We start from the raw sequence: 23,894 nt of genomic DNA, 5'->3' as shown, positions 1-23,894 counted from the left end.
TTGGCCCAGCGCCCCCTAGCCTTTATCCAGGTCCCTCACCGCCCCACCAAAGAATTTGCAGGCTAATTTGCACTGACCATTATCACTATTGTAGATATTTAGATTTTTATGCTTGTTTCTGTATTTATCATCAAAAAAATCTTCCCAGAGAACAAAAAAGTCGTGGGAATAGAAATTATTTTCACAGGCGTCTACGAAAAATTTAATGAACATTCAACTTAAAATTGGTAGGCCTAACAGCAGCCAATCAGAGTGGAAACAATATTCTTATTCTTTGCCATTTTCTAGTTGTTAAATATTCCACAAAATGACCAGATAAAAGATGTTCAACATGTCAGTTTAAACTTTGAACTATTTGCAAAACGACTGAGCTCTGCAACATTAAAACATGGATAGAACTGTAACTATATTAATCATAACTCTTCTTCTCTTCAGTGTTTGTCAGTTTCTGGTGGTGCAGCTCTGTGCTGCCTTCAGGAAAATGGGACATCAGAGTATCATTCATAAAACTTCACCCACATGGTATTTATTGTGCAAACCAGAGCTTTCAGTGGAAAAACTAAAGTTAAAGATCCTTTTAATGCCATACAAATATGAAACAGAAACATGGATTATATCTTTATATAGATCTGTCTATTGATTATAGATTAATAGTTTTACTGGACAGAAATTATAAAGAACAAATCTGGTTCTTAATCAAATCCTAATGAGTCAAATTGAAAGTGTCATGGAGTCATCAGCCTCATGACATTAACACTGACATGAAAAATAATATTGAAGAAATAAATATATCAGATCTAATTAAAAACACAAATAAGTGATCAGTTCTTTACTGTTATGGTCTGTGAGATATATTTATTCTCAGTATTAAATGTGGTCTCAACAAACCCATGGCACTTCAACAATATTATTTAACCTTTTATCTAGAAATAGTGTCTGTTTATTCTTGCCATACAGTCTCTGTATTAATTATTGCTCGAAAGGTCTTGCCATACCAGTTTATTCCTCTGTATTTACTTTAGTTTCTTAGTTTATTCTTGCATTTTGTTCTTCATTAATTTCCATGTAGTTTCCTTTAATTAGTTTTATCCTCTCTTGGTTTATTGCTGTGTCCACTTTAGTTTCTTTCCTGTTGCTAGATTTATTTTATCGTTTATTGACCATCAGTAATCTTCACTCATCACCTGCTGCTCCGCCTAATCATCATGTTTCACATCATGTGTTGATTTTTCACTGTTCAGCATCGGATTCTCAGTTTTTATGCCATAATTCACATCTAGTTTGTCACTCCATTTTATGTCCCGCTTCTCCTGTTTCAGAGTTTTGCGCAATGTGCACGTCGTTTTTTTTTTTTTTTAACCCCCTAAGGTGCAGGGCAGTCGGGAAGCGTATCGATGGGGAAAAGGCAGACTGACATAAACCTTTTAAAACAACGGAAACAATTTCGGTATTCTGATTATTGAAATTTAAAAGTGCTGTGTTGTTCTATCACCCCGTTTCATACCGGACCACTTACAGCTCCAGTGTTAACGCTATAAAATGAACGCGTGGTATCACCTATGGAGGGATTTCTTTATTTCTTTATTTAAATGGGTTCATTTTTCAGAGGGATACACAGTGAGGGTATCGTAATTTTAGCTACCAGTAGCAAGAGAACGGAGCTGCGCCAAGAACCTAACAGAAGCTAACAAACACTGAATAGAAGAAGAGCTGCCATCGATACAGTTGCAGCCAAGCATGTTTTAATGTTGCACAATATTTTTACCAAGTTGCTCAAAGTCTAAACTGGTATTGTTGTGCATTTAAGGTGTAAAGTTAAACGCCCCCCAAATGCATCCCAGCGCGCCCCTTTTGTAAAAATGTCCGCCAGCGCCCCCTGCTGTCCTCTGAACGCCCCATTGGGGGCGGTACCGCCCACGTTGAGAACCGCTATGCTAGCATGAAGTGTTTTGATTGTGGTCAGGAGGGGCACATTGTAAAAATGTGTCCCGACAGGGCCGGGCCGGCCCCGTCAAGTACAGCGAAGCAGCAGCCCTCTGCTGCTGAGCAGGTGGAGGACCCGCCTGGTGGAGCTGGGGCAGCGGAGGACCCCGCGGCGGCTGCGGCGGAGAAACCCGCGATGGTGGCGGAGGGACCCGCTGTCACGGTGGTGGAACCAGCGGTGGTGGCAGAAGAGTCTGCTACTGGAGAATTGACAGAAGGTATTGTTGAGGGTTCAGTAGTATGGAGAGCCATTTCAGCCAAAATTAAATAAATAAATAAATAAATAAATGGGTGAAATAAATAAAAAGTGAGTAAGATAAATCAAAAAATGAGGAAAATGAGTGAAATAAATAAAAAAATTGTTAAATAATTTAGTTTTTTCATTAACCCAATTTTTTATTTTTTTATTTTTCATATCTATTTTTCATTTACCCATTTTTCATTAATCTATTTTTCATTTACCCATTTTTTAATTTAGCTTTTTCATTAACACAATTTTTCATTTATATTTCATATCAATGTCTCAATTTCTCTTTTTCATTTATCTATTTTTCATTTATCCCTTATCCATTTACCCATTTTTCATTAATCTATTTTTCATTTAACCACTTTTCTATTTCCCTTTTTTATTAACCCAATTTTTTCATTTATTTTTCAGATTGTTAATTTCTCTTTTTCATTTATCTATTCTTCATTTATCTATTTTTCATTTGTCCATTTTTCATTTATCCCTTAATCATTTTTCATTAATCTATTTTTTAATTTAACAATTTTTCAATTTCCTTTTTCCATTAACCCGATTTTCTATTTCCCAGTTTCATTAATCAATTTCTCATATATCTCTTTTTTATTTACCCATTTTTCTTTTATCTATTTTTCATTTAACATTTGTTTGAAAAAAATTAAATTTTCCCATTTTCCAATTTCCCTTAATCATTTAATATTTCCTTATTTTCTTATTTATAACATTCTATTTCCCCGCAAAACTTGCAAATGAGGAGAGGCACGCCATCAGGCTACAACTTCCCCAATTGGTTGGTTAGCGTCACACCCATACTTTGCTTCAAGAAAGATGGCGACCTACTAACGGGTTATCAATAAGCTGAAGCTCATTAACTTCATTAGAAAATAGTGTTATTACTCCTGACTTTAGTTCTCGTGTGGCCGCTCAGACAGAACGTGTTTCAGTTGGCGGCTCTCATGGACTCAGAGCTTCACCGTCGGGGGTTTTTATAGTTTGGACGAAGCGGCCACTGAAATTGGCTTACGATTGAAGGTTCGGGACACCTTCGTAGCTACCAGCTGTGATCCAACTATAAAGAGCAACTTTACTGTACATCGTAAGTGAACTGCAATATCCAGAGGCAGCTCTATGGAGCATCGAGCTGAAAGAATGAGAGTGGAGAGCCTTGGAGATCTGCGTCGGAGGTCATGTTTCATACAGGCACCGCTGCTGTCCGTCCAGGATCCTCCGGTTACCCAGACGTTACACGGTAAGCTACCGCTGATGTTTGTTTTCCAACTACAGTCATATTTAATCAATAAGGCTCAATTATGATAGGGGAAGGTTTTGAGTTGATCTCGGCAGTAGGTGACAAACTGAACGTCTCCAGGATGTTGAGACCAGCACGTCCTCTGATCCAATATATCTTATTAAGGATAAAATCAACAAAACGTGTTCAAATTAATGGCCCAACAAAATTAATAATCTCAGTAATTATTGTTTAAACAAGGTGTGTGCTTTTCTGTGCATTTCGGTACCATTACAAAAATAAAAAGAGACTCATAGATCCTGATGAGCAGCAGTAAATATGAAGCCTGAAAACCTAATATCTTAACGGACTGAATCTTTTGTGTTAACTAATCTCTGCTGGGTTTGTGGGGCACAAGCCGTTGCCACGGCAACAGGTTGATTAAATGACATTAAAAAGTTAGGAGAGGTTTAGAGTCGATCGCCCTGTTTTACCTTTGTTTACCTTTGCTGGGATGCATCACAGCTGCTGTAGTTTATGGATGTTCAATAAACGACAAACTTGGACTAACTACCTCGTTCGTCTGCGACTATATTTCATTAAGTAACAAACAAATGGCTTCTACCGCGATAATTATGTGAAATTAAATTAATATTTTTTTAAAGTTTTGTCCGCTCTGGCACCTTCCTTTGAGTCTGAGAGGCTTTTCCTGTATCAAACATGCTATTTATTTAGTGGAAATATTGATGCGTTAAAACTCTCTCCAAAATAACCTTTCAACTTTTAAAGCTCCACTGTTGAAAATGAGAAGCTGACATTCACAAATGACATTGAAATAAATTCTAGTCCAACTTCTGGTTTGTTGTGATTCCTCTGGATCCTGTTGGTGGAAAAATATACCAACTTCTCAAGATGTGGCTTTAACCTAACTCCTGTCAGTCTGAAGCTTCTCATATTTAGGTCATCAAACCAAAGTTCAGATCTACCATACAGTTATGGTCAGCAGGCCAGCAGGTGTCAGTACACCTGCTGGCCTCAAGTTTGTAACCAAAGGTGTCCGTTGGTAACCAAACTGTGACCAAACTGCTGGCCTCAAGTTTGGTTACAAACTTGAGGCCAGCAAGTGATCGCCACCAGGTCAAAAGTACAGCTTTTTGGCGCAGCACATTCATTTATGTTTCCATCATGTATGTTTTCAGATGCAGACCATCCTGCAGGCCTCTGGTCTCAGTGTTTCCCTTCAGACTCCCAGTGGGCTCACAGCTTCAGGATGACCAGAGACCTTCAGCTTTCTGGAGCAGGAACACTCGGCCAAATGCACTGGTGACACATTCATTTAAAAAAAATGTGGCTGTTCTTATAGCATTGATATGCATTAACCGTCTGTATTTTACTGTTTTGAATAAACAAAATATTTGATTACTATGAAATCTGTGTTCCTTCTAATCTGTGAAGTTCTAATTTAATCAAATCTCATGTTTTCACGTCCCAGAGACAATAAAATGGATCGTTTGTTTGTGGCTTAAAACAAAGGAAGCGATCTTAATAGAACAAAGCTACAAAAATAGAATACAGATTGAAAGTTTTGGACCCGTTTTATTTTTTGGTTTCATTACACTGAAGATTCTTCAACATGAAGCTAAACAGTGAGTGGAGTACCTTGTATGTACAACAACGTAGAAATGAACAAACATTACGTATTGGGTTCTTAATAGCAACCCTAGCAGTTATTTTACACAGCTTGGTTTATTGAATAATGATTGTGTTCACTTACGGACGCCTTCAATTGGAAATCTGCAATCTGAAGTGTCAGTGAAATAGTTTAACCAGTCAGTCCTCAGGTCATCTGCCCTGCATGTTCCAGGTGTTTCCTTCTGTCACACCTGGCCTCAGTAAATGTCTGATTAATGGATGAGCTAATGCTATCGTTTGTATCAGGTGCTCTGGAACAAACACTTTAAAATGTTAATGTCCTGTGTAACAGAGTGATATAGACAAATGTTTTCATCTCATTGTGTCATTTTCACTCTATAGCTGAAGTTCATCACATTTCTGGATGTTCTGTGTTTCAGTTAAATTGAAGTTAGCAGGTTTTTAATCAGGCCACAACACCCTGTGTGTGTTGGGTTTAAGAAAAGAGGCTGCTCTGTTTGAGCACCAGCATTCATTTTTCCTCTGATGTTTGGGTGAACTCTTCTCTGTGGAGGTCGGCCGTCTCTCTGGTTCTTCCTGAAGGAGACCCATCAGGAGTTCTGGTGCTGCTCACAGTGCAGACGGTTCTCCTCACTGTCAGCCCTGGTCCCTCTCAGCCAGAACCTCCAGTCATTCTGTTCCTTCACCCTTGAATAAACAACAGAATATGTTCTGGGTGTTATGATTCATTTGTTAATTGAAACAATGTTTAATATCAAAATAAGATTAATTTATTTCCTTAACAGTTCCTTCTCCTGTTCCCTCAGAACGGCAGAGTCTAGGAGTGACTAATTACTCAAATACAGTTTTTTACAACTTTTTGAAACTCAAATGAACTTTTAGGAATACTCTTACTATGCTGAACTTTTTACTCAAGTCATTTTATTATGAAGCATCAATATTATTTAAACAAAATTTTCATTTTGTCTTTAAAATACCAAAATTTCCACTGAATTTATATTTTGGGCCTTCTAATTGTGTATTTTTTTAGATATGAAATAATTGATAACTTGATCAGTTACTCAGTACTTTAATACACTTTTTACCAAATGCTCCTTTACTCTTGTGTAATTTCTTATCCAGCTACTTTTTACTTTGAGTAAAAACATGTTGAAGTGCTACTGTTATTCCTGGAGTATAAATTGTGGGTCCTCCGTCCACCTCTAAGGAACAGTAACCACATGTTGAGGCACATGTTGACCAAAAACAGGCAAACTAAGGTGGGCAAGTTATACATCCACAAAGAACTACTTAAATTAATAGTCATATTTACTTTATATGGATATACATGTATGCATGTGGGCCACACTTGGCACACTTAGGGATGTAACCAAGAGAGGCAAAGATTGTAGCACGAGTTCAGCTTTTCTCCATTCTGTATCCTCACTAAAGGTCACTGTATTCAGGTTGTCTGTTTACAAAGGTAAAATAACGGCGATCGACTCTAAACCTCTCCTAACTTTTTACTGTCATTTAATCAACCTGTTGCCGTGGCAACCGCCTGCGCCCCACAAACCCAGCAGAGATTAGTTAAAAACACAAAGGATTCAGTCCGTTAAGATATTAGGTTTTCAGGCTTCATATTTATTTCTCGGTTAACAAGCATCTCCTCTCATGAACACAGCGGTGGCTGATTAGCCAATTTAAACTTCGCTCTGCTCATCTGGGTCTTTGAGTCCCTTTTTATTTTTGTAATGGTACCGAAATGCACACACCTTGTTTAAACAATAATTACTGAGATTACTAATTTTGTTGGGCCATTAATTTGAACACGTTTTGTTGATTTTATCCTTAATAAGATATATTGGATCAGAGGACGTGCTGGTCTCAACATCCTGGAGACGTTCAGTTTGTCACCTACTGTCGAGATCAACTCAAAACCTCCCGTTATCGTAATTGAGCCCTATTGATTAAATATGACTGTAGTTGGAAAACAAACATCAGCGTTAGTAGCTTACCGTGTAACGTCTGGGCAACCGGAGGATCCTGGACGGACAGCAGCGGTGCCTGTATGAAACATGACCTCCGATGCAGATCTCCAAGGTTTGCCACTCTTATTCTTTCAGCTCGATGCTCCATAGAGCTGCCTCTGGATATTGCAGTTCACTTACGATGTACAGTAAAGTTGCTCCTTATAGTTGGATCACAGCTGGTAGCTACGAAGGTGTCCCGAACCTTCAATCGTAAGCCAACTTCAGCGGCCGCTTCGTTCAAACTATAAAAACCCCCGACGGTGAAGCTCTGAGTCCATGAGAGCCGCCAACTGAAACACGTTCTGTCTGAGCGGCCACACGAGAACTAAAGTCAGGAGTAATAACACTATTTTCTAAAGAAGTTAATGAGCTTCAGCTTATTGATAACCCGTTAGTAGGTCGCCATCTTTCTTGAAGCAAAGTATGGGTGTGACGCTAACCAACCATTTGGGGAAGTTGTAGCCTGATGGCGTGCCTCTCATTTGCATTTATTTTTTTCTAAGTTTTGCATGGAAATAATGTGATAAGAAAATAAGGAAATACTAAATAATAGGGTAAATAGATCAAGGGATAAATGAAAAATGGACAAATGAAAAATAGATAAATGAAAAACAGAAATTGAGAAATTGGTAATCTGAAAAATAAATGAAAAAACTGGTTAAATGAAAATTGAAAAGTGGTTAAATTAAAAATAGATTAATGAAAAATGGGTAAACTGATAAAGGGATAAATGAAAAAGAGAAATTGATAGTATGAAAAATAAATGAAAAAATGGGTTAATAAAAAAAGCTAAATTAAAAAATGGTTAAATAAAAAATAGATGAATGAAAAATGGGTACATGAAAATAGATTCATGAAAAATGGGTAAATAAAAAATAGATATGAAAAATAAATAAATGAAAAATGGGTTAATGAAAAAACTAAATTAACAAATTTTTTATTAATTTCACTCATTTTCTTCATTTTTTGATTTACTCATATTTTATTTATTTCACCCATTTATTTATTTATTTAATTTTGGCTGAAATGGCTCTCCATACAGTAGTGGACGGTGAGGAAACTGAAAATGAGTGCATCTGTGAGAATGGATGGAAGCGCAGTGTTGTGTGGTGATGGGGTGAATGATGGTGGTGATGGGGTGAATGAATGGTGGTGAAGGTGAAAGTGAAGCGGTAGAGAGGGACGGTGTGCAGGGAGAGCAGCAGGTGGAGGTGAGGGGCGATGAGAAGCATTTAGGGTGTGGGGATCAGGGAGGGAAAGGAGAGGTGCAGGTGGAGACAGAACAGTGCAGAGTATTTTTTTGGAGCTGGAGTGGCAGGAGAGACAGGTGAAGCAGAGGAGGCAATGGAACTGCAGGCTTCAGCCCCGTTAAAGAGGCGAAGCAAACGGAGGAATGTGGTGACTGCTGTGCAGGCCAACAAGCAGGCCAGTAAGCTGGCTGCACAGAAAAAAAGAGTTGTCAGACAGCAGCGACAATGAGAGCTGGGTCTCTGATGCCAGCGAGATTTCTGTTTCACAAAATAGCAGCAAACAACCTAGATACCCTGTAGAGGCTTTTAAAATATTTTAGAGAAAACTAAAGGGGTGAAAGGAGTAAAAATTGAAAGCCATTTTCCTAATTTAAAAATGTTTTACTTCTCAGCGAGATATTACATTAGGAACAAGGAACTTTCAGGTTTTATGGATTTAGACATTTTTAGACTAAAGAAAACATTGACTAAAGTTAGAAAACAACTTTTGATTTAAATGATGCACAATAGATTTTTAACATCATTTATAGTCTTGTATTTTGTTTTTAGCTTCTTACCCAATATGGATTCTTGTAAAATAGCATCTTTGAATCTTAACGGGGCAAGGGAGGCTGGAAAACGAGCTTTGATTTATCAAATGTTGAACCAAAAGAAAATAGATGTAATTTACCTGCAAGAAACGGACAGCGATAAAGTAATGGTGACAGACTGGGGCAGAGAGTGGAGAGGGGAGGTCATTTTAAGTCACAGCACCTCCCAGAGTGCAGGGGTGGGCTTCGTCTTTTCCAGAGCGTTCACCCCAAACTCAACAGAAATTGAACATGTTATTCAGGGGAGGTGTCTTTTAGTCAAGACAAAGTTTTGTCGTTTTAGTATAGTTTTTATTAATATTTATGCTCCTATCACCAATGCAGAGAAAAAGCATTTTTATAAAAACATTGGGGAACGGTTGGGTGATTGTGGGTCTGAGGATTATGTTTTTATAGGTGGGATTTTAATTGCACTGAAAACGAGTTTTTAGACCGTAATCATGCAGAGCCACATCCAGCAGCCCAACATGCTCTGCAGCAGCTGGTCTCATCGAATGGCCTGGTGGATGTATGGAGGAGGATGCATGCAGGCTCCAGGCAGTATACATGGTCCCACATTAAGGAAAATGGAATCTCTTTAGCCCGTCTTGGTCGTTTTTATTTTTTTTAACACAATTTTAATGTGTTTAAAACATGCCACATTTTACTGGTGGCTTTTACAGATCACTCGTTGCTTTTTGGTAGTGTTTTTATCAGAAACATTTTACCTAGAAGCGCTTACTGGCATTTTAACTCAGCATTAATTTATGATCAGGGTTTTAAGGAGGTTTTAAGTTATTTTTGGACTTGTTTTAGACAGAGAAAGTCTGATTTGACCAGTCTTAAACAGTGGTGGGACTACGGAAAAGTGAAGATAAAACTGCTGAGTCAACAGCACACTCTCAGTGTCACCCGTGACATTACCAGATCTATCAGAGATCTGGAGATGAATATCGTGGAATTAGAACAACTTAGCGAATCCACAGGAAATCGAGAGCATATTGAAGCTCTCAAATCTAAAAGGCTAACTTTAGCAAATCTGCTGGAGAATAAAGTCCAAGGCGCATTGGTCAGGTCCCAGATCCAGAACATCACAGAGATGGATGCTCCCTCTAGCTTTTTCTTCAGCTTGGAGAGGAAGCACGGGCAGAGGAAGCTGATCCACTCCTTGGTGTCAGACACAAGGGAGCAACTGAGTGAACCAGGTGAGGTCAGGAAGAGGGCTGTGGAGTTTTACCGTTCTCTGTTCCACAGTGAATACAAAGAGAACGAGGAACTGTTCCGGGAGTTCTGTAGTGAACTACCCGAGGTCTCTGAGGACACCAACTCCGAGCTGGAGTGCCCCCTTGGGCTCCAAGAACTCCACACAGCCCTCCTCAGCATGCAGGGCCAGAAGTCCCCGGGCGTTGACGGGCTCACGGTAGAGTTCTACAAGGCCTACTGGCCTTGTGAACCAATGGACAGACTACAATCAAAGTCTGTCCATTGGTTCACTCCCCTTGTCCTGCCGCAGGGCGGTCATTAGCTTGCTGCCCAAAAAGGGTAACGTGCAGGACATCAAGAACTGGCACCCTGTGTCCCTCCTCTGCACCGACTACAAGATCCTCTCGAAGGCCCTGGCCACTAGGCTGGGGAAAGCTATGGAGCAGGTCATCCACCGGGATCAGACCTATTGCATCCCCAGCAGGTCCATGGTAGATAACATCTACCTGATTCAGGACGTTTTGGAAGTCTCCGGTTCATTGGGTTTACAAACTGGCTTGATTTAATTAGATCAAGAAAAGGCATTTGACCGCGTTGAACACGGCTTCCTCTGGAAAACCATGAGGGGATTTGGGTTCAGCGAGGGTCTCATTGCCAAGATCCCAGTGTTGTACAGTGACATTGAGAGTGTGCTGAAGATCAACGGTAGCCTGTGTGCTCCTTTTAGGGTGTGTAGAGGCGTTCGACAGGGCTGCGCGCTCTCGGGGATGCTCTACGCACTCTCCCTGGAACCCCTCCTCCAGAAAATACGCTCGAGTGTTTATTGTCTGGTTTTACTTGGTTTTAAGAACAATATGGTTTTATCTGCCTACGCTGATGATGTTGTTGTTTTTATAAAAGATCAGCAAGATGTAAATGTTTTAACCAAGATCACAGAGAAGTTCTCTGCACTGTCTGCTGCGAGGGTGAACTGGGGAAAGAGTGAAGCCCTGGCTGTCGGCGAGTGGTCTGCTGGGCTCCCGGATCTCCCTCAAGGTCTTATTTGGAAAAGAGATGGTTTTAAGTATCTTGGCGTGTTTTTAGGCAGTAAAGATATTGTAAATAAAAACTGGGAAAACGTCGAGCAAAAAATTAAAAATAAGCTGTCAAAGTGGAAGTGGCTCCACTCCCAGATGTCCTACAAGGGCAGAGTGTTGGTTTTAAACAACCTTGTAGCATCACAGCTGTTGCGCAAACTCAATGTTTTAGACCCACAATCTGGCCTGCTTTCAAAAACACAGTCAGAAATGGTCAATTTCTTCTGGAACGGTCTACACTGGGTGCCACAGTCTGTGTTGTTTTTATCAAGAGAGGAGGGGGGCCAGGGCCTTGTCCACCTGGCCAGCAGAACGGCTACACTGGATCTCCTGTGTGGAGGGATGTGGCCAGCTGTATCCTCAGACGTGTTAACTTTCTGGGGCTGGATGCTGCTCTGTTTTTAACAGATTTTAGCTTTTTAAAGTTAAAAGGGTTGCCTCAGTTTTATCAGGGTGTTTTTAAATCCTGTGCTCTTTTTAAATTGGAAAGAGCAAAAACGCATAATTCTCTGCATTGGTTTTTAGAAGAGCCTTTGGTCTGTGGGTCCAGACTGGATGTGTGTCGCGGCGCTATACCAGGGCTGTCGGAGGCGCTGTTCAGGTCCAAGATGACGACCATGAAACATCTGGTGGAGGCAGCTGGACCGGATCTCTCCAACACCCAGGCCGTTGCTACTCTGCTGGGGGTCCGGTCCAGTAGACTTGTGCTGCGCTTCCTGGATCGTTTGAGGGAGATGATGACGGCCCGGGAGAGGCATCTCCTGCAGCTCCTTCATGAACAAAAGGTTTTGCCGGACCCGACAGACCTGCTCCCTGTTGTGAAACTGACCACCGGCTTTACAAAGGACAGCGGTCCCCTGCTAGCCAGCAGCGACTCGCAGCTGAGCCTCCAAAGTACAGGCCCAAAAGTACTGTACAAGAACCTTGTCAAAGTCCTGAATGAAAGAACTCTAAGGAACAGACCAGTAAGCGTGTGGGCAGACCACCTGGGAGGACAACCCCCTCAGTGGAGGACCCTCTACAAACCGCCAATAAAAAAACAGACTGGCGACCTCCAATGGAGGATTTTACGCGGCGCCATTGCTACCAACTCGTTTTTATCGGTTTTTAGTACAGGGGTTTAAATGAGTGTCCTTTCTGTGGCCTGTCTGAGAGTGTTTTTCATGTTTTTGTAAGAGACTGATGAAATTTTTTAGTTTATTGATGAGTGTTTTTAGCTGTTTTGGCATTGTTTTTACCAGTTCTTTATTTATTTATGGACTGCGTTTTAACAAAGCCAACAAGCCAAAAGGCCAGATTTAACATTTTTAATTGCTGAAGCAAAAATGGCTATTTATTTATCTCGAAGAGACAGACTCCAGGCTGGTCCTCATCTTGTTGCCGTGGCTCTGTGGAAGTGCAACGTCAAAGCTAGGCTGAGACTGGAGTTTTGCTTCCAAAGAGCCACTTGGAATATGAGAGCTTTAATACAGCTATGGGGTTTTAACGATGTACTGTGCACCATTTCTAATTAGGTAGAACTAAATTTTAACAAGCTGCTAATGTAAATATTTATTGTTTTTATTTGGTTTTCATTGACCTGATTATGTAACGGTTTATTGTTAAATTATTGTGAATAAACGTTTTGTTAAAAATCAAAAAATCTTCTTTTTCTTCTTCTTCCTCTGCTTCTTCTTTAGATTTCAACAGCAGATTGCATCCATTATTGTTGCACTACTGCCATCTATTGGATCCTAATATCTATACCTGAAATTCTCATAATGATCCCAGTATTATTTAAAAAACTGTTAAATAGCATTTCCCCTCAGTGCTATTTAACTGATCAACAACATTCTCAAATTTCAATTCCCTATTAAAATCTAATTCGTTTTAATGGGCGCTTTCTTCTTTTATTTCCAATTTTGACTTCCAATAATTCACTTCCTGCTAAAGAGCCCCCTGGTGGTTGAAGAAAAATCCATATGTAAGCCGCACCGGGCTACAAGCCACATGGTTCAAAGCTTAGGAAAAAAGTAGCGGCTTATAGTCCGGAAAATACGGTAGGTGAAAAAAAATCTAAATGCTCTCTGGCATTGTTCTGGGGGCCGGACCAAATGTGGAGGCTGGCCGGATCCGGCCCGCGGGCCATAGTTTGGGGACCACTGAGCTAAAGGTTGATGATGAGGGTTTCTGTTAGCTCAGGCACCGTGCATGAGAGTATGCATTACAAATGCAGACTTTTTTTTTGTTTTCTTTTCAGGGATATTTCGAGGTGTTTGTAAAGACATTGATCACTTTCCTGATGATGCAGACTACGAGCAAGATGCTGCAGAGTATTTACTAAGTAAGTTACAGATGAATGTATCTAACATTGAGATCTGACAGGTCAAATGGATGATACAAATGTTCTAAATACCCTCACATTTCTCACTTCAGGGGCAGTTCGAGCCTCCAGCCTCTTCCCAATACTCAGCGTGGGCCTTCTTTTTCTTGGGGGTTTGTGTGTAGCTGCCAGTGAGTTCTACAAGTCTCACTACAATGTCATTCTCACAGCTGGTATTCTCTTTGTCTCTGCAGGTCAGACACTAACCAGTTTCATGGAAATACAGTTGTTCTTTTTTGTCTAACTAAACTATTTAAAAAGTACTTATAAAAAGGCTAATGAGCTGCCACTTTAGATGAATATTAACTGTAAAAGCAAAAATGTTTTGTGTGTTCTAGCTGCTCATGTTTATTTTCTTGGCTTTGGTGCTCTATCTATCTATCTATCTATCTATCTATCTATCTATCTATCACAAAAAAGACTGCACATTTGTTTTTTTACAGCTTTTTGAGTGACTTTACCTTACATGAACTGTGACTCCAAAGTCACAGTACAACCACAAACTTTGATAAGTCAGTGCAGAATAATGCATAACTTTATTGAATTGGAAGGAAAACAAAACTCTTATTTGTGATGTTCTTTTTCTTTCAAGTAAAAATATGAAAAATGTGGCATGCATTTCTGTTCAGTCTGATTGAGTTAATGCTTTCTCCAACCACCTTTCTCTGTAATTACAGTAGTAAGTCTTGTGGGGTAGCTATGTCTCTACCCACTTTACACACACACAGTCAAGGTTTGCCTATTGTTTGTTGCAAAATAGCTCAAGATTACACAAAGAGCATCTGTAAACATCCGCTTTCAAGTCTTGCCCCAGATTCTCCATGGGATTGAGTGGCCTGGGCAAAATGTTATCACAGTAAAGTCTGGAGTACTGGGGAAGTATGCTAGGCCATCTGACCAGAGTTTCTTCTTCTTCTGCCGTGTATGAATAGTGGGAAACTTTGAGTGGCACCCTCAGTCGCTTTCTTTTAATAATGGCTTCCTTTTCACCACTATTCCCTGAAGGTAATATTTGTGGTGTGCAGGACTAGTAGATTCTCCCACCTCCGCTGTGGATTTCAGCAGCTTCTTTGATGTTTCTCTGATTAATGCTCTCCTTCCCTAACTTGCTTGTTTTGATGGACGGCCATGTTTTGGTGGACATTCAAAGTTTGAGATATTGTTTTCAAACCTACCCCCGCTTTAAAGGGGCAGTATTATGTAAAATCAAAATTTTTGAGATTTACATTGTGTTATATACTATTCCCTCATCAAAAACATACCTTTAGTGTTGCCTTGATTCCTCCATATATGTTTGAAAAAGTCCTTTAATGGCAACCACTCTACTGTGCAATATAGCCCCCACTCCCTGTTATATGATTGTGTTTGTTTTGCTGAAAAACAGTGAGAAAACTATTACTGCTTTCCGTGTATGTGTTCTATTATGTTTAAACAGAGGAACAAACAAAATGCAAAAGCTGCTCAAGTAACTTCAAGTTTTAAATAAACTGGATTTGGGTGCTTAAGTGACTTAATCTGTATGATTTATTAAGTGACACTAAAATTGAGCAAGTTAATGAGAACTAAAAAATTGACCCAGGTGAAAAAAAAGTATACTTTAGTATATTTCAAACATACTTAAATTTGTGAAAGTACACTCTAAGTACACTAAGTATTAAGTGTACTACCTATAACTACATCTGAAGTATACTAAAAGTATACTTTACCAATTTCGAAATTAGAACTTTAAACACACTTAAACATACTTATACCAAAATATACTTTTAATATATTAAATAAAAGTATACTTTAAGTGAACAAAATATATATTTACCCGAGTGTAACACTTTCTCAAGTATATTTAAAATATATTTTGTGTATATTTTAAAATATATGCTCCAAATTTTTTTTAATTCACTTACTACTTTAGATTATTAATTTCAGTATGTTTTTAATTACATCTCAGTGTAAATTTTAGACTAATAAAGTATGCCTTAATTTCCTTTATTTAACCAGGTGAACCCCATTGAGATCCAGATCTTATTTTCAAGAGGGACCTGGGCAGAAGGCTGCATCACGCAGCAACCTGATTACAAAATAAAACTAATTAATACATATGCAGAAGTATGTCTTTTAGGCACCTTTAAAGTGTAATATGTAGGCATACTTTTTAAGTACCTAAAAAGTATGAATTTTTAAGTGCCTTAATAATCTTTTACTATTTATTAAAATTGCAAAGAATAAAAAAAATGATAATCATGATGTAATTTTTAAGAAAGTACCCAATCCATTTTCAGATGTGTGATGTAAAACCTTATCATCAACGGCATTAGCTCCAGTTCATACTCCAGACCAGATGGTGGCGGTATTGCACACTTTCATTTAACGAACACAGGGAAGATAACAGACGCTGTTTAAATTCGCCATTTTTACTCGCATAATATTGCCGTAAAAGTAGAGAGGGCCTTGATAATAGTTACTAATTTTGGTAAAGTCAAGCTGGTGACGTCCTAATCCGAGTTAGACGACAACACAACGGGACAACAACCGATGGAAATGAAATGTGTGTCACAAAAGGAGCCCGGAGGGACGAAGGCTGCTAAGTGTTGCTACCTGGTGGTAAGTTTGCTTATTAATTATCTTCATTTAATTATAATCAGTGCAGTAAAGATATATAACTTACGTTGAAATAGTTATCGATTTTATTGTGACTTGTATGATTATTACTATAGCAATCATTCAGCTTCATGTTATAACTGCATGGAGGCTGTTTGTTGCGACTTATACTTTAATTCATAAACTAACCTGGTTTTAATTAAGCTCCATAAGACAAAGAGACTTTGATATTGTGAGGTTGTTGTTCTAACTCGTTCATCAATGTTTTTATCTTCAACATATTTTTGCAGTCTAAGCAAATGAAGATGAAAGAGGAAGCCAGAGAAATCAGGTGTTAGGAAACTAAAGACTTTCCTGTCTCAGAAGAAGCTCCACCAGGTCACCAACCAGCTCTGAAGATGAACCTCCACATCGTCTTCATGATGTAAGTTTGTTTTTTCAATGAGGAGCTAGCTACATTTTCAACAACAAAAACTGCTGTGTTACCAACACCAAGTGCTTAATTAACATGATTTGATTTAAAGATAACTGGACAGAATTTATTCTCCTTGTTAATCTAACATTTACCTTTCTTTTTTTTAATTTGTTGTTGGTTTTCAGGGCCCTGTGATGGACTGGTGACCTGTCCAGGGTGAACCCTGCCTCTCATCTGATGGCTGCTGGAGATGGGCACCACCAGCCCCCCTCACCACCCTGCAAGGATCAGTGTGTTCAGATCATGGATGGAAAGATTTTAAGGTAGTTTGTCTCCTTAAGTCCACATTTAAAACAGCTTCATAGTTAAGGCTAACATCAACTGATTCTATGACATTGCTGACTATTTTTTTCTACTTCTAACATAAACAGGCAAAGAAAACTTCCAGAAATGTTTTTCCACCCCAGGCATCCGGTCTCAATCATCATCATGATGTCACAGATGTCACATACATGGTGAGTACAAAATGTCTTAAAATTGTAAGTATTATTTTTTTATTTGCCATTTTTCTGTTCTCTTTAAATACAAATACTTTGTCTGTTTAATTGCTCTATTGTTCTTTTTTGTAGGTTCCTGTAAGGTGCAGTGAACGGGAATGTTCTGTCATTGATCCACACTTTCATGTTTTATTGTCACACTTAAATTTTCATGTTCATGTGTTCACTTTTGATGTCTAAACTGCTAATTTATGTAAAGTTGATAAAGTTGTGAGTAAAATTGGACAATTTTAAAATGTCTGTAATAAAACAAAATATTTGAATTACCTTGAACATCTTGTGTAATTAATCTTTCCATGTAATTTTAGCCTAAAACAATGTAAATACTGTTTCAGTCATTCCTGCATGTCATGTGCAAAATGGAAAAGAGGAATAAAGACTTTCACAAGTATTTAAAATTATAGTTTATTATCAATAGCAGGAAATCAAAAATAAAAATTAAGTGTAATTTAAATACATTACTAATACATAATAGTATATTTAAAATATATTTGAAGTATATTAAATATTTTTAATATAATTCTGACAGAATTATTACACTCAAAATATATATCAAAAAATAATAATAAAACTGAATTATATTTAAAAAGTATACTTTAAGTACACTTGAAGTTGTTCCAAAAAAGTACTTTGAGTATACAAAAGTATACTATAAGTTGTAATTTAATACTATTTAAATACTACTAATGTATACCAATCACAAAATTAGTTGTTCCAAAATAGTACAGTTTAAGTACATCGATAAAAGTATACTAGAGTATGTTAAAATTTAGTATACTAAAGTATACTTTTTTTACTTGGGGAGATGGTGTCATTTTAACAAATTTGAGTTGAGTTTTATTTTTAAGTAAAGAAAACTAATTAGATTTAAAGTTTGTAAGTAATCATAAATGTGTTTTTTGCAGCAAATTTGAATGGGTTTTATTTTGCCAGTAATTTTGAATTCTGATTAAAGCTATATAATTTTAATTTTTGATTAAGAATTTTTTGCCTAGTGCTGTTGTATAACTGTTGTTTTGTTTTCCCTCAAATTAGTGGCTTACAGCAGTTAGAGCGGCTTTTCCAACAGTTAGTGCAGCAGTTTGTTTTCACGGAGGAACTAGAAACATTGTTTCATACTGGCAGCTCCTCCAGTCAAAGCTGTGTTGATTGTAAAAAGTATTTCCTTTAATATATATTTTGTTTGTTAATGGGTTTTTTTATCATAGACTTAAAGTAAATTAAGAATGGAAACATTATAAAATGATTAGCTACAGACATCTTTGTTATGCTGGTGATATGTGGATCAGGACGCTAAAGGAATTAAATCACATAAAAACTATCAGTAAAGCTCCAATATTTTTCGAAGCAGAGTTAAATTAGTATGTCATTACAACTTACTCAACATCATCAAGCTAGTCAAGTTGGATAAGCATATGATGCACAGCTTACACATACTAACATACTAACTTTTTTGAGTTGTGTAAATTTGATTGTTATGAGGCAACAAATTTGTATAACTTTTTAAGTAAAATCTGCTTATCTGATTTACAGTGTAGTTACTTAATTTATTTAAGGTAATCGTTTTCCAAGATTTTCCTAAGTATACTGTACTATGTTCAGGTTAGTATGTTAAGTAAATAAAACGTAAAACCAATAGTTATACTTACATTTTTCAGGGCAATCTGTTTCCAAAACATTTTTAAGTAAAATCAAATTGTCAAATTTTAGAGTGTACTAAGCTGCCTCACAGAGCAGTCCTCTCCCATAACTCCCCCACCAGCTCAGCTCCTACAGACAAGCCAGCAGCAAATCTGCAAAACCCTGGTGGAACTGTGCACCTGCTGAGCTCACAGAGACTACTTCTCACAGCAGCACTGGTAAAAACTTTCTTAAAGGGTTTGATAGAGGAGCCATGATGTACTGTAATGACTTCCTGAAGACCGAGTTTCATGAAAAGCAGGAGATTTTTTTTTAGGTTTTGTTGGCTCTAGTGGCCTTTATTTGAAAGTAGTTTGACAGGAAAGAGGGCAATGAGAGAGGGAGAAGACATGCGGCAAATGTCGCCAGGCTGGGAATCAAACCTGCAACCACCGCCACGAGGACCAAGGCCTCAATACATGGGTTGTGCTTTTCCCCTGCACCACCACAGCTCCCCTCTCAAAGCAGGAGTTTTTAAAGAGGCAGAGACCCAATTTCAAGGTGTTAAATTAGGAAGTAAAATTTCTTTTAATTTGATATTTATAGATTTTTTTCTATAATAATTGAAGTTAACATACTGATTATGCTATAAAATGACACCATGGACCTGAAAAATACATAACTCTGTCCCTTTAAACTGGTCCACATCCTGACCTCTCTGTTGTGCTGGTTGTTCTAAATGATGCTGTTTGGTCACCGATGTTCTCTAACAAACCTTTAAAGACTTCACAGATTCTATTTGTGACTTCTTAAGACAATTGGTAGTTTTTATTTAGGTGTATCAGTGTAAAGGAGTGGGATCAACTAAAATGTTTGCCACGTTTTTCAGAATTTTATTGCCAAAATGTTAAACTCCTTGTTCTGCCTCTATCACCCTGAACAGGTCTCAGTAACATCATTGGCATCATTGTGTACATATCAGCCAACTCTGGGGACCCCAGTCAGAGTGACAACAAGAAGAGCTATTCCTATGGTTGGTCGTTTTATTTTGGAGCTTTGTCTTTTGTGCTGGCCGAGATGGTGGGTGTCCTGGCAGTACATGTGTTTATAGAAAAGCACAGGCAGCTTCGCACCAAAGGCCGGCCCTCGCTCATGAAGCCTCCAGTCTCCAGAAACTCATCATCATACCGCAACCGCTACTACAACCACAGCAGACGCTACAGCTACCGCAGCAATCAAAGCACAGCAGACTCAACCTGCCACGGTTACCAAACATCACTAGTACATGACCAGGAGCCAAGCATCTCAGCTGAATCTAAAGTCACCATGGTGGCTGGTCTGCCTATGCCAATGACGATGGGCTCAGAGTTTATGCTGTATGCTTTAGCTTCACCGCTAAAGAAGAGTAAGATTGACTTGGGGGTGGAGGACTTGACAACTGCAGCCCCTCACACCACAGACATGCTGCTGGGAAACTGTGTGTCCAATCGAAGAACCACTCCTGTCTGAGCAACAATAATGGGCAAAAGACAGTCATCTCTTGGACCTCTCGACGCGAGCAGAGTGCAGACTTTTTTGTTGATCAAATATTTACTTCAGATGCAGACCAGATCATTTTTTCTTTGATTTATAACAGCAAAGCAGTCAGCAAGAGCACAGTTTAATATCCATTCATTTTGCAGTAGCTTGTGCTGTTGCTAAGGTACAGTTGATACAGCTGACACCAGAAAATTACATGTACTGTGTAGGAGAGCACAACCATGTTTCTCACTTTCTGACATTTAACTGGACAAAAATGTTGCTGATTTTGGTTATGATTGTCAAATCATTTCTTTTTGGTTAATATTAGAATAATGAGATATTCTTGCTTTCCTTAAATTCAGAATTTTTGTCATTAAGCTATTTAGAAAAGCCCAGATGATGATGACATAACTTTGTAAACTCTTCTAGGTTAATTCACAACATCTATGTTAAATGAAGATACAATTATGAGTGTTGTATTTTAAGGACAACACTCAAACCCACTGCTTCCTTGCAGTGGCCAAACTACACATTATTCAGGTGCATGCGAAAACAGATGTTTCTCTTCAAACATTTACATGCAAGTGTTATGGATATATGATTCTGTGTTTTCCACTGTCTCTTTTATCTGCACACACACACTGCAGCATGCTTTCATAAATATAACATATTAGAATGAAGATAGTCACACATAAACAAAAACTTAGGGTGCAGAATGAAAAGATTAAAGAAGACTCGCGCTACACTTTGCTTCACTTAGACTCGCCCCTAAAGTGAGCTGAGTGGAGCTCAGCCCTGGAAGGTGAATGTAACTGTATCTGTAACATTTGTCTGACATGTAACATTTGATCATTTTCAGCATTAAAGCCTGTTTTATACTTAAACAATTCTTATTATTCCTCAAGATAATTCTGAATTGGTAAACAGACCTGAGTGTTGCAAGGAAGGGAACAGGGTACAACAGAACACATGTATAAATACCACTGTAGTTTTCAGTCAACATTCCATTCAGGGAAAGGGCAATTTCTGTTGCAGGGATAAACCTGTCTGGGTACACATCAAAACAAGAACAAGACAAAAAACAGCTTGTAAAAATGCTGAAGCTGTTTAGAAAGTTTTATTGCCCAGAGTGAAACAAATCCTGCACAAACATGGGCTGAAAGGAAGAAGAAACCATTGCTCCAAAAGCAACATCCAAAGGCCAGCTGCATGTGCACTCAGGGACAAATTGATACATTTTTGGAGATGTGCTTCAGTCTGGTAAAACTTATATTAAAGGGGCAGTATTATGTAAAATAGTTTGTTTTTAAGTTTTACACCATGTTATAATGTAATTCCCTCATAAAAAAACATACCTGGAGTATTGCCTTGGTTCTTTGATGCATGTTTGAGAAATCCTTTAATGTCCATGGCAACCATTCTGGGTACAGAAACAAGTAGTGCAACCGAGCTCTGCCTTTTCAAAGAAGCTTGAATGGAGCTGCAGTCTCCAAGCTAAGCTTCCACCTCACACAGCAGCTCCATCCATCCATCCATCCATCCATCCATCCATCCATCCATCCATCCATCCATCCATCCATCCATCCATCCATCCATCCATCCATCCATCCATTTTCTATACACCCTTGTCCCTTAGTGGGGTCGGGAGGGGTGCTGGTGCCTATCTCCAGCTAACGTTCCAGGCGAGAGGCGGGGTTACACAGCAGCTCTGCCCTGCAATTTCCCCACTTAGCCCCTTCAGGCTAGCAGCAGCATCAATTAGCAAACACCCAGTGGAACTGCACATCTGCTGAGCGCACCACACGTGCTACTTCAAGCGAAATGCTGGTAAAAATGTTGTTAAATGTTTGATGGTGGAACTTAGCTATAATGACATGTTGAAGGCAAACTGTTGGGAAGAACAGGAACTTTTTAAGGACACAGAGGCCCAATTTCAAGGCATTAAATTGCAAAGTCAAATTTCTTTGGCCTGGAGACACAACAGTGAAACTGTATAAGAAGGGACAGAGCAGACTGGACTTCTTGAGGAAGCTAAGATCCTTCAAGGTTTGCAGCCAGATGCTGCAGATCTTCTATAAGTCTTGTTGAGAGCATCATCTCTTCATCGATCAGCATCAGAGCCAAGGACCTAAAAAGGCTCAAGAGCCTGATAAAAATGGCTGGTTCTGCTCTGGGGACGACTGTGGAACCTCTGGAGATGAGATGCGAAGAAGGAATCTTCATAAAATCAGGAAAATTATGGACAACCCTCACCATCCTCTTCGTGAGACTGTCTTGGGAAAGCAGAGCATATTCAGTCAGAGGCTTCTTTAGATTCAGTGCAGTACAGACTGCTGCAGAAGATCTTTTCTGCCAACCATCTTCAATAACTCTTTGAAGAGTCTAAATTAATGAGTTACAACAACATTTAATTTCCCTTTGGAATTAATAAAGTATTTTTAAATTTGAATTTGGTTTTAATTTTAAGTCATGTTTGATATATACAGCATTACCATTGCTAATTACCCCTGTACTGTTGCATTGCTGTGTCAGTGAACTACTCTCTGTACTTACTGAGTACTTTTTATGTACCAAACAAACCAGACTCAATGTGGTTTCATCTTTTGCATCAACACTCTGCACTATATGTTAAATGTTATTATAAATGGTAATGAGAGTATTCATGATGCCAACAAAGCTGAATGCAACCCAATGATCCATTCATCTGACAGTGACATAACTGGGTCTTGTTGCTGTCCTCTTTTTTTTCTGTCATTCATTCATGTTCAAAATCGAATAAACAGACACTATTTCCAGATAAAAGGTAAAATAATATTGTTGAAGTGCCATGGGTTTGTTGAGACCATCTAGTACTGAGAATAAATATATCTTACAGATATATTGAGGCTGATGACTCCATGACACTTTCAATTTGACTCATTAGGATTTGATTAAGAACCAGATTTGTTCTTTGAATTTCTGTCCAGTAAAACTATTAATCTATAAATCAATAGACAGGTCTATATAAAGATATAATCCATGTATCTGTCTCATATTTGTATAGCATTAAAATGACCTGGAACTTTAGTTTTTCCACTGAAAGCTCTGGTTTGCACAATAAATACCATGTGGGTGAAGTTTTATGAATGATACTCTGATGTCCCATTCTCCTGAAGGCAGCACAGAGCTGCACCACCAGAAACCGACACACTGAAGAGAAGAAGAGTTATGATTAATGTAGTTACAGTTCTATCCATGTTTTAATGTTGCAGCTCAGTCGTTTTGCAAAAAAATCAAAGTTTAAACTGGCATGTTGTTCATCTTTTATCTGGTCATTTTGTGGAATATTTAACAACTAGAAAATGGCAAAGAATAAGAATATTGTTTCCACTCTGATTGGCTGCTGTTAGACCTACAAACTTTAACTTGAATGTTCATTACATTTTTTGTAGACGCCTGTGAAAATAATTTCTATTCCCATGACTTTTTTGTTCTCTGTGTAAAAGACTGCGTGCTAGCTTGCGCTAATTACGGGTGTCTCGTCAATTGAATCTTCCTCGGTCAGAAGGAATAGGGATGCAGCTCAGAAGTTTTTTACTGATGGATTTTTTATTGCCACAGAAGCAC

General features: G+C 38.5%; 1 protein-coding gene and 2 long non-coding RNA genes across 3 annotated transcripts; 2 read left to right on the top strand and 1 right to left on the bottom strand.

The window, feature by feature from the left end:
- Window positions 1-3,839: 3,839 nt before the first annotated feature.
- On the bottom strand, window positions 3,840-7,181 carry LOC145551451 (uncharacterized). Its single transcript, XR_014087296.1, has 2 exons — window positions 7,106-7,181; window positions 3,840-5,795 (listed from the first exon to the last, which is right to left on the bottom strand). It is a non-coding gene; the product is annotated as an uncharacterized LOC145551451 (long non-coding RNA).
- Window positions 7,182-7,428: 247 nt separating this feature from the next.
- LOC108166243 (voltage-dependent calcium channel gamma-3 subunit-like) lies at window positions 7,429-21,816 on the top strand. Its single transcript, XM_081606168.1, has 3 exons — window positions 7,429-13,541; window positions 13,634-13,774; window positions 19,711-21,816. The coding sequence occupies exons 1-3, from the start codon at window positions 13,409-13,411 to the stop codon at window positions 20,274-20,276; spliced, it is 840 nt and encodes a 279-aa protein (XP_081462294.1). The 5' UTR covers window positions 7,429-13,408; the 3' UTR covers window positions 20,277-21,816.
- Window positions 15,969-17,420, top strand: LOC145551435 (uncharacterized). The gene is made up of 5 exons (XR_014087278.1): window positions 15,969-16,178; window positions 16,466-16,599; window positions 16,776-16,913; window positions 17,022-17,105; window positions 17,220-17,420. It is a non-coding gene; the product is annotated as an uncharacterized LOC145551435 (long non-coding RNA).
- Window positions 21,817-23,894: the final 2,078 nt, after the last annotated feature.

Source organism: Poecilia reticulata, chromosome 1 (assembly GCF_904066995.2).
Source record: "Poecilia reticulata chromosome 1, P_reticulata-male-v2, whole genome shotgun sequence".
Taxonomy (NCBI): domain Eukaryota; kingdom Metazoa; phylum Chordata; class Actinopteri; order Cyprinodontiformes; family Poeciliidae; genus Poecilia; species Poecilia reticulata.
Note: the sequence above shows the minus strand (reverse complement) of the source record. Positions and strands in the feature narration are given on the sequence as shown.